Source organism: Alosa sapidissima, chromosome 22, assembly GCF_018492685.1.
Source record: "Alosa sapidissima isolate fAloSap1 chromosome 22, fAloSap1.pri, whole genome shotgun sequence".
Classification (NCBI taxonomy): Eukaryota; Metazoa; Chordata; class Actinopteri; order Clupeiformes; family Clupeidae; genus Alosa; species Alosa sapidissima.
In genome coordinates, this window is record NC_055978.1 from 2,408,189 (window position 1) to 2,419,111 (window position 10,923).

The 10,923-nt window shown below is 45.8% G+C and overlaps 1 protein-coding gene across 3 annotated transcripts in view; it reads left to right on the forward strand.

Moving 5' to 3' along the window:
- Positions 1-10,923, forward strand: part of utp20 (UTP20 small subunit processome component) — a 59,298-nt gene that overhangs the window by 20,645 nt on the left and 27,730 nt on the right. For 2 of the 3 annotated variants that reach the window (XM_042078569.1, XM_042078572.1), the window contains exons 26-36: positions 133-299; positions 790-998; positions 1,217-1,360; positions 1,773-1,852; positions 2,298-2,551; positions 3,174-3,318; positions 3,515-3,602; positions 3,762-3,905; positions 5,952-6,005; positions 6,222-6,374; positions 7,275-7,430. In XM_042078569.1, the coding sequence (XP_041934503.1) occupies positions 133-299; positions 790-998; positions 1,217-1,360; positions 1,773-1,852; positions 2,298-2,551; positions 3,174-3,318; positions 3,515-3,602; positions 3,762-3,905; positions 5,952-6,005; positions 6,222-6,374; positions 7,275-7,430 (1,594 nt within the window). Of the gene's footprint in view, positions 1-132; positions 300-789; positions 999-1,216; positions 1,364-1,772; positions 1,853-2,297; positions 2,552-3,173; positions 3,319-3,514; positions 3,603-3,761; positions 3,906-5,951; positions 6,006-6,221; positions 6,375-7,274; positions 7,431-10,923 lie in introns of all 3 variants that reach the window. The other variant, XM_042078570.1, reaches the window with a different exon arrangement.

Here is a 10,923-nt window from a genome sequence, read left to right on the forward strand (position 1 = left end):
GATAATTGTGTGTGTGTGTGTGTGTGTGTGCGTGTGTGTGTGTGTGCGTGTGTGTGCGTGCGCGTGCGCGCGGGTGTGTGTGTGTGTGTGTGTGTGTGTGCGCGCGCGCGCGCGTGTGTGTGTATATCGTAGGATCCTGTATGGTCGTATGTCCACTAAGGGGGGCAGTAAGTTCCAGGGGAAAGCGGTCACTGCCTCACGCTCCTCCATCGTGCTAAGGTTCCTCGCCGGGTGCCAACCCCACGAGCTGGGAGTCTTTATAGACATGCTACTGGATCCAGTGGCTCACTACAGTCAAGGTAACACATACACACTCTCTCACTCTCACACTCTCTCTCTCTCTCTCTCACACACACACACACACATCTCACACACACATCACACACTCTCTCTCTCTTTCTCTCTCACACATACACACACACACACTCTCTCCCTCTTTCTTTCTCTCATTCCACATCATCTTCTCCTGGCACTGTTTATCTCCTCTTTATCAGTGCAAAGTTGCTATCTCTTACATTCTCTGCCGTGTAGCTTGAATTTTCTTCTTAATTTGGTTAGACCAAAGCATCTGCTAATTAAATACAAGTAAATGTTCTCTTCTAATTTCCATCTTCATCTTCCCCCTCCTCTTCCTCCACTTCCTCTTCCCCCTTCTCTAATTCCTCCTCCTCTTCACCCCCCCCTGCCTCCTCCTCCTCATAATCCTCCTCTTCCTCGTCCCCCATCCTTTAATTCTTCCTTCCTTCTCCTCTTCACCCTCCTCCTCCTCCTTCTCCTCCTCTTTCTCAGGAGGGTGTGCAGAGGCGGTGGACCGCGTGGTCCAGGAGTCCAACCCGGCGGCGGTTCTGCCGGTGGGTCGGCAGCACAGCCTGCTGAACGTGGTGGCGGTTCTGCTGGACAAGCTGGGTCACCTGCTGGACACTCACCTGCCCAAGCTGTTCCAGATCCTCCTGTGTCTGACCGCCTCCGTCTCACGCGTACTGGAGCACAGAGAACAGGTTTGTGTGTGTGTGTGTGTGTGTGTGTGTGTGTGTCTGTCTCTCTGTCTCTCTGTCTCTGTCTCTGTCTCTGTCTCTCTGTCTCTGTCTCTGTCTCTCTCTCTCTCTCTCGTGCTGGAAAACAAATATGTATGTGTGCCTGTGTGAGCCCAAAGTGCTGTGTGTGTGTGTGTGTGTGTGTGTGTTCTGACTCGTGTTCGTGTCTCTCTCTGCTGCAGTTGAAGCCAGGCTGCATTGCCCCTCTGAAGAACCTGAGGCGCTTGGGGCTGCTGCGGGTGCAAGACTTCTTCAGCAGCTTCGAGTCCTACAACTTCACTGCAGACCAGATCGATGCCATCTTCAACGCAGTCGTCTGGCCTCAGGTGTGTGTGTGTGTGTGTGTGTGTGTGTTAGTGATAGATACCAAAATTATGACTTTGATACAACACCTGCCATAAATATCTCGATGCTCGATACCACTGTGAAATCCTAAAATATCTGGAAAAGAAAGGACGCAGACCTCCTGCAATTGTATTGAGTCATTTGTGTTGAATTTGGTGCACTTTAGTGTGCAGGTCTAGGTTCTAAACTTCTAAACTTCCTACATAATAATTATTTTTTAGTCAGTAAAATAGTAGTTTGTGTGTGATCAAGTCCTTTAATGTTTGTTATATTTAATTTACATTGTGTGTTGTGTTTTGACAATAAATTGCCTTTAAATAGCCAAATTAGGCTAGATCAAGAGGTGTGTGTGTGTGTGTTTGTTTATATTTATATTTATGTATGTTCCCCAAGATTTGTCGTCTGCCTTCAGAGAGCCCCTATGCCCCCACGCCTCTGCTCAAACTCATCCACATCTGGAGCAAGAATGCCAGGTAAGACACACACACACACACACAATATGCCACAGGTAAGGCACACATTGTCACCAGGTAAGACAGGTGTGTGTGCCTCTCTCTCTCTGGCTTGTGTGTGTGTCTGCAGGTTCTTCCCTCTTTTAGCTGTGTGTGTGAGAGAGAGGTGTCTCTCTGACTGTGGGATCTGCTTGTGTATGTGTGCAGGTTCTTCCCTCTGTTGTGTGTGTATGTGTATGTGTGAGAGAGGTGTCTCTCTGACTGTGGGATCTGCTTGTGTATGTGTGCAGGTTCTTCCCTCTGGGTGGGTGTGTGTATGTGTGTGTGTGAGAGAGGTGTCTCTCTGACTGTGGGATCTGCTTGTGTATGTGTGCAGGTTCTTCCCCCTGTGTGTGTGTGTGTGTGTATGTGTGTGTGTGAGAGAGGTGTCTCTCTGACTGTGGGATCTGCTTGTGTATGTGTGCAGGTTCTTCCCCCTGTTGGCCAAGCAGAGACCTGGACACCCGGAGTGTGGCGTCCTCCTTAACGTCTTCGCTCTGCTCTCTGTCAAAAACGTTTCCCCGGCAACCACCGCCATGGTAATGGACATCGCAGAGAGCCTGCTCACCACCGAGGACTTTGTCGCTATGGAGACGGAGAATGAGGCTGAGAAGGAGGAGGAGCTGTGTGTGAATGACTGCGTGGTTCCGGAGCTGGGAGGAGCTTCTGATGTCTCAGAAGGTAGGAGGCGGGGTTAATGTCCTGTTTCAGGCCTTTGATTGGTAGAGGGGTGGGGATCACGTCGTCTTTGAGGAAAATGTCAGGCTGATTTCAGGTCAGAGGTTAATGTTTTTATTTCAGAATTTTTTATCATGTCAACATGCCTCTCTGTCTTTGATCCCAAACAGGCTGGTGGTAGCGTAGTGTAGTGGTTAAGGAGCTGGGCTAGCATGCAGTAGTAGTGTAGTGGTTAAGGAGCTGGGCTAGCATGCAGTAGTAGTGTAGTGGCTAAGGAGCTAGGCTAGCATGCAGTAGTAGTGTAGTGGCTAAGGAGCTGGGCTAGTATGCAGTAGTAGTGTAGTGGCTAAGGAGCTGGGCTAGTATGCAGTAGTAGTGTAGTGGCTAAGGAGCTGGGCTAGCATGCAGTAGTAGCGTAGTAGCTAAGGAGCTGGGCTAGCATTAAACCCCGAATTGCTCTGGGAACAATTTAATTCCTTATAATATAATATAATTGACATATGTTAAGTCACTTTGGATAAAAACATCTGCTAAATGAATAAATGTACATTTGCTGTGTCTCCCATACCTCTCTCTCTCTCTCTCTCTCTCTCTCTCTCTCTCTCTCTCTCTTTTTCTCTCTCAGACTCTGTGAGTTTGGGTTCTAAGCTCCTCTACCCTCATGTTCCGGCGGTTCTTCAGTACCTGAGTAAGATGGTACGAAACTCTGACCGCCTCCGCAAGAAGAAGTTCCGTGCTCAAGTTGGCAAGGAACTCAACATCCTCTCCAAGTATGTCCAACACACACACACACACACACACAAGACTCTCTGAGACTTGTGATAATACTGGATTCTCAAAGCAAATGTTGTGTTTGTGCTTGCGTAAATGACACAGGATTACTTTTTTGTAACATTGTGTGTGTGTGTGTGTGTGTGTGTGTGTGTGTGTGTGTGTGTGTGTATGTGTGTGTGTGTGTGTGTTCAGGATCAGCCGATTTGTGAGGGATAAACAGCAGAGTGCCACACTCATCACCTTGTTGCTGCCTTACCTGACCAAACCAAAGACTGCCCAGGTAAGACCCCAACCTACACTACCCACAATGCACCTCTAGACACAGCATGGCTTTATTGTATGAGGTGTTTGAGACCTGCAAATGATCTTAAAACTGAAAATTCCCTACGTATGTGTGTGTGTGTGTGTGTGTTTAACTGTGTCCACTGCGTTACTGTAGGAGACTGAATTGGACATCCTGGAGACGACACAGAACCTTCTGAAGCAGTGTTCTAACCCCGCAGAGTTCCTCAAGCCCATGAGTCGCCTACTGTCCACACTCCAAAGCAAACTCTCACGCCAGGCACTGTGTGCTGTGTTTCAGGTACACACACACACACACTCACACACACACACACACACACACACACACACTGTTCCATTGCTGTCCTGTCCTGTCCTGTCACACACACACACACACACACACACTGTTCCAGTGCTGTCCTGTCCTTTCACACACACACACACACACTGTTCCAGTGCTGTCCTGTCCTGTCACACACACACACACTGTTCCAGTGCTGTCCTGTCCTGTCACACACACACACTGTTCCAGTGCTGTCCTGTCCTGTCACACACACACACACACACACACACTGTTCCAGTACTGTCCTGTCCTGCCACACACACACACACTGTTCCAGTGCTGTCCTGTCCTGTCACACACACACACACACACACACTGTTCCAGTACTGTCCTGTCCTGTCACACACACACACACACACACTGTTCCAGTACTGTCCTGTCCTGTCCGGTCACACACACACACACACACACACACTGTTCCAGTGCTGTCCTGTCCTGTCCTGTCACACACACACCACACACACAAACACACTGTTCCAGTGCTGTCCTGTCCTGTCCTGTCACACACACACTGTTCCAGTGCTGTCCTGTCCTGTCACACACACACACACACACTGTTCCAGTGCTGTCCTGTCCTGTCACACACACACACTGTTCCAGTGCTGTCCTGTCCTGTCACACACACACACACACACACACACACTGTTCCAGTACTGTCCTGTCCTGTCCTGTCACACACACACACACTGTTCCAGTGCTGTCCTGTCCTGTCACACACACACACACACACACACTGTTCCAGTACTGTCCTGTCCTGTCCTGTGTCACACACACACACACACACACACACACTGTTCCAGTGCTGTCCTGTCCTGTCCTGTCACACACACACCACACACACACACACACACTGTTCCAGTGCTGTCCTGTCACACACACACACACACACACACACACACACACTGTTCCAGTACTGTCCTGTCCTGTCCTGTCACACACACACACACACACACTGTTCCAGTGCTGTCCTGTCCTGTCCTGTCCTGTCACGTCACACACACACTGTTCCAGTGCTGTCCTGTCCTGTCACACACACACACACACTGTTCCAGTGCTGTCCTGTCCTGTCACACACACACACTGTTCCAGTGCTGTCCTGTCCTGTCACACACACACACACACACACACACACACTGTTCCAGTGCTGTCCTGTCACACACACACACACACACACACTGTTCCAGTACTGTCCTGTCCTGTCACACACACACACACACACACTGTTCCAGTGCTGTCCTGTCCTGTCCTGTCACACACACACACACACACACACACTGTTCCAGTGCTGTCCTGTCCTGTCCTGTCCTGTCACACACACACTGTTCCAGTGCTGTCCTGTCCTGTCCTGTCACACACACACTGTTCCAGTGCTGTCCTGTCCTGTCCTGTCCTGTCACACACACACACACACACTGTTCCAGTACTGTCCTGTCCTGTCACACACACACACACACACACTGTTCCAGTGCTGTCCTGTCCTGTCACACACACACACACACACACACACACACACACACACACACACACACACTCTGTTCCAGTGCTTTCCTGTCCTGTCCTGTCACACACACACACACACACACACACACACTGTTCCCGTGCTGTGCTGTCCTGTCTCTCACACACACACACACACACACACACACTGTTCCAGTGCTGTCCTGTCACCCACCCACCCACACACACTGTTCCAGTGGTGTCCTGTCCTGTCCTGTCACACACACACACTGTTCCCTGTCCTGTCACACACACACACACTGTTCCAGTGCTGTCCTGTCACACACACACACACTGTTCCAGTACTGTCCTGTCCTGTGTAACAGTTGTAGTTCTTCAGTTTTTAGGATTATGTTTATATTAATGATTATTATGCTTATGTTTATGTTTATATTTATGTTTCATATTTCATATTTTTTATGATTATGTTTATATTAATTATGATTATATTTATGTTTATATTACCGGTAATTATGTTTATATGAATTATGTGTATGTCCCCTGCAGACACTGGCAGAGCTGGATGGGGAGCTCAAATACATCACAGACATGGCTGTGCAGGTAACACACACACACACACACACATTTGTACATATTTGTCTGTTCAGGTAATTCACACACACATGCAGTTCATGTTCATCCCTATTGGATGCCTTGTTGTTACCATCTGCCTTACTCTCTCTCTCTATCCCTCTCCCTGTCCCTCTCTATCTCTCCATCTCTATCTCTCTCTATCCCTCACTTTCTCTCTCCCTCTCCCTCTCTCTCCCCCCACAGTTGAATGCGTTTGACAGTCGTCACCTGGATGAAATCTACTTTGATGTGCGTCTGACAGCGTTCCAGGAGGCCACCAGGCGTGTGCAGGACATGCGTGTGCTGGACATGAGATACCTGCACACACTCATGCACAACTGCTTCCACTCGTTTGAGGTGTGTGTGTGTGTGTGTGTGTGTGTGAGAGAGAGAGAAAGTGCATGTGCAAGTGATGTGTTTTTCTTTCTGACTTTTGAGAGAGTCAGAGAGAGGGAGAGAGATTTGAAGGAGGAAAAAAGATTATTTAGCTGAATAAGACAGACATGTAAACACTGATGCACAACTGTGAGTGTGTGTTAATGGAGCGGGATTTCCCAAAGGATTTCCTCTTGCGACGCCAGGACACACTATTTACTTTGAGAGAATCTCACAGCACACCACCATGATATTAAGCATACAAAAGCCCCAACATAGCAAGTTTGCTGCTGCGTTATTATAGCCTACTGTCTGCTTATTGTATATTGAGCATTATTATAGCCTAGTGTCTGCTTATTGTATATTGAGCATTATTATAGCCTAGTGTCTGCTTATTGTATATAGAGCGTTATTATAGCCTACTGTCTGCTTATTATATATAGAGCGTTATTATAGCCTACTGTCAAACTTTCAAAAAGGCGCGGGGTCAGGCGTTCTTTGAACGTATTTATAACGTTTTTGTCAACGCCTTTCAGCTATAGTGGACAATTTTTTGCTACTTCTGAATACATGGTGATAGGCTGTTCGTTGCACACGAGTGTAACATTCCCTGGCCAATATAACCTTATCAACATTCCCTGGCCAATATAAACTTATCAACATTCCCTGGCCAATAGAACCTTATCAACATTCCCTGGCCAATAGAACCTAAAAGATGGACGCATGTGCAAAACGGCAGATTAAGTACAGTCAGGTTTAGAAGCAGATTTGTCAAATATGATTTGAATAGCCTACAATTCTGAGCAAATTGTTAATGGTTATTGTGTGTGTGTGTGTGTATGTGTGTGTGTGTGGTGTGTGTGTATGTGTGTGCGTGCGCAGATAGGGGACATGTCTCTGGCGGACACCGCCATCTTGTGTCTGTCGACGGTCATTGAGCAGCTGGCTGCGTTGGGCACTCCAGAGAAGGAGTTCCGGGAGATCGTCCAACACAACATCATGGACGCTATACGCAGAGGGCTTAGGAGTAAGATGGAGGTACTGGAAACACATACACACACACACACACACACATATAATGTGTATATGGAAGTGCATGTAAATGTTCTCAGCGTGAGTACACATGCACATGTGCAATTGCTTTGACCCTCTTTTCTGCTTTCCTTACTGTATTGGTATTTGGCTTTTGCATCATATACATCTTTTGCTGCAGTTGTTTGTTTGACGCGTGCGTGCGTGCGTGCGTGCGTATGTGTGTGTGTGTGTGTGTGTACAGTGGGCATCGCTTTCAAATGACCACTTCATTCGCGTATTACGCGGCGTGAAGCTGCGTGAAGCTTTAGTACCACTTTCAGCCACTGTGCGTCGCTCTGCCACTGTACATCGCTCTGCCTGCCGTCCCTTACATAATTGTTGCCGAGAGTAATCCCAGCCTACGAATTCAATAACAAAATAAATCATGCATAATTAAACATTACCTCGATTTAGGCTACTTGGGTATGGCTTAAGGCTTGACTACACGAAAATCGAAATCGAAATTTGCTGTCTACATTATTGTCAGTGTTGGGGTTAACGCAACTACGCAAATCAAAACAGTGGTGTGATAATTGAGCCAGTAGAGAAATAACTGTTCAGAATTAATCTGTAGCCTTGGGTAGGCTTCTGCAGAAAACAATGTTGTTGCCGATTTAATACTATCTGGCGACGTTTTTAACAGGCTACGCAATAGAGGCTTAGACAACTATGACCCACGTTTTGGTTTCGTAAATTAATTTGCCCTACTTCTTGACTGCAATGTAGTCAATTGACTGCTTGACATGTCATTTTTATTTTTCTGTACGATAAACAATTACATCTGCTTTATGCCGCAGAATTACATTCATATTTGGCTGACTGCAGACGCGCCACTTCCCTCCCCATATTCCAATATTAAGATAGTATGAAGTGCTTTTTGTATAGGCTACTATCATTAAAAAAAAAGTTAAAACGAATAGCTATTTGCAATTTGACAAAACACTGGTCCTCATTTTGCGAATGCGAGGACGATATGAGCCTGTTGCATTTAGTTAGATGTCCGAGTCACACATAATGTTTGAAAACCACTGGCTCGTAATCACAATAATTTAACACACGACAGTTGGATAACCTACTTCATCATGTCCCCATACCTACATTTTTGTGAGTAGCATAGAGATCGTTAAAAACAATAAAGTATGGCTCTCCGTTTGGGACATCGAAAACTTATATTTTTAATAGACTACCGTCGAAGATGCTGACTTGCAAAAGCCTCGGGATAACACGTTATCTCCACTATCATCAGTCATGCCCCTTGATCAAAGTGGGGAATGAAATAAAAGTTTGATAACCACTGGCTTAACAAGTTACCTGCAGTCCAGAACACAGAATCTATTGCAATATTCTGATGATCGGCGATGATATCGGCAAATGTTTGTTTTCCAAAGTAAGAATTTCACTTCACCATGCACCTTCGACAATACCTGGCCTACCTGGTATCATTACAAACATTATTATGTGTCCTAAAACTGGCATATTTTATGGCATTGTGTCATGTAAGTTCGTTGCAAAATCTAGAGAAATGTGTGAGGTGGTCAGCGGGGGACAATTGAGACACACATTGGATTGTGTTATTACTTGAACATTCCACACTATCCACAGCTGTGGTAGGCCTATCAGGGGCAGGAGGATTACTGTCAGCGCAGGCTTTATATAAAATAAAGCCAAAATATACCCAAAATAAAGGCATGTGGTTTGCGCAGCCTACAGTAAATAACAGACCCGCCAGAATGTGCGTTATGATGCTTTTTTACGAGCAAGATGTTTTTGGTACCCTACGCACACTGCATGTTCTTAAATAACAATAATCATCAGTAATATTCGACCATTAATTTGGGTAAATGGGCAAGCGTGACCACCTTGATTGGCTGATTGGCTGATGATTGTAACGTGGGCATGATTCCAAACACCTCCCTTACGATGATGAGTGACAGGTCTCAGAATGCGTGCGCTACACAAGGACGGAAGATGATGAATAACTGGGGCCATAGGCTATTCACAAAGGCTTTTATCTTACTACTAGGAGTAGGCTACTCCTAAATCGCACTTAAAGATTTTAGATTGGAGTTTTCTCTTAAAAGTTATTCACAAAGCCTTTCAGACAACTCCTAAACTAGGAGTGAGTCTTCGTGGCTATGGATGACGTCATTACTCATGCACGAGCTTGACTGAAGTGACCACCTTGATTGGCTGACGATTGTAACGCGGGAATTCCAAACACCTCTCTTCCGATGATGACTGACAGGTGACAGGTCGGAGAATGCGTGCACTACACAAGTAGTGCGAAGGACGGAAGATGATTAATAACTGAATAAAAAGGCCTAGCCTAAATGAATAAAGAGGAAGGCAAAACAAATAGCTTAGTAGCCTAATGAAACATAGGCCTATGGATTGATGCAGTAGCCTACCTTTGCAACATTATTAAATTAATCTGTCACCATATCCCTAGGCTACGTTTGCAAAGAGGAGAACATTTTAATTTGATTCACAATGAAACGTTACATTTCATTTACATGTTAACAATGAGTAGTTTGTGTTGTTGTTGGTGGCGTTATTGCATCCCTTTTATGAATGCAAAATTGTTCCCTCGCGATTGGAAGCTCCTGTTGCGCATAGGCTATTTCAAAACATCGCAACGTAAAATGCCACAAAAAAGCTGTTTATGAATAGGTCTTAGTGAGTTAGGAGTCCTCTCGACTTAAGCTGTCCCAGACTTAGGTGCTACTTTTAGGTCTAAAATGCTTCGTGAATTACTTTTTGTGACAAAATTAGGAGTCCTAAAGTTAGGAGTGACACGCCCATTATTTTTAGGAGTTGCTCCTAAATTCGCCAGTTAGGAGCTACTTTTAGCCTTAAAATTCTTTGTGAATATGGCCCCTGAATAAAAAGGCCTAGCCTAAATGAGTCAAGGCAAAACAAATAGCCTAGTAGCCCAATGAAACATATGGATTGATGTAGTATCTTGTAACATTATTAAATTATTCTGTTACTATGCCTACATTTGCAAAAGAGAACATTTTAATTTGATTCACAATAATGTTACATTTAATTTACATGTTGACAATGATTAGCCTAGTTTTGGTTGTTGTTGGCGGCGTTATTGCATGTTATTTATGCCTACAATGCAAAATTGCTTCCTCGCGATTGGAAGCTCCTGTAGCTGCATAGGAATAGGTCTGTGAGTAAGGAGTCCTCTTGACTTCTTTTAAGCTGTCAGAGGTGGGAAGGTGTGATTTTTTGGGGGAAGGGCTGGATTAACTGGGCACAATTGTCTGATGGCCCCCCTTCCCCCCAGCCAACGTGAATCGGGTGGTTAGTTAATAGGCCTATCGTGAAGATTTTTCCTGCCATCTAAGGCACGAGCGCATCTGTGAGGCCAAGCCTCACCAAGTAGCTCGTTTGTTTACAACTAACATTCCATTTAATTAAACTGCTTTATAGGCTATGCCGAAATAGT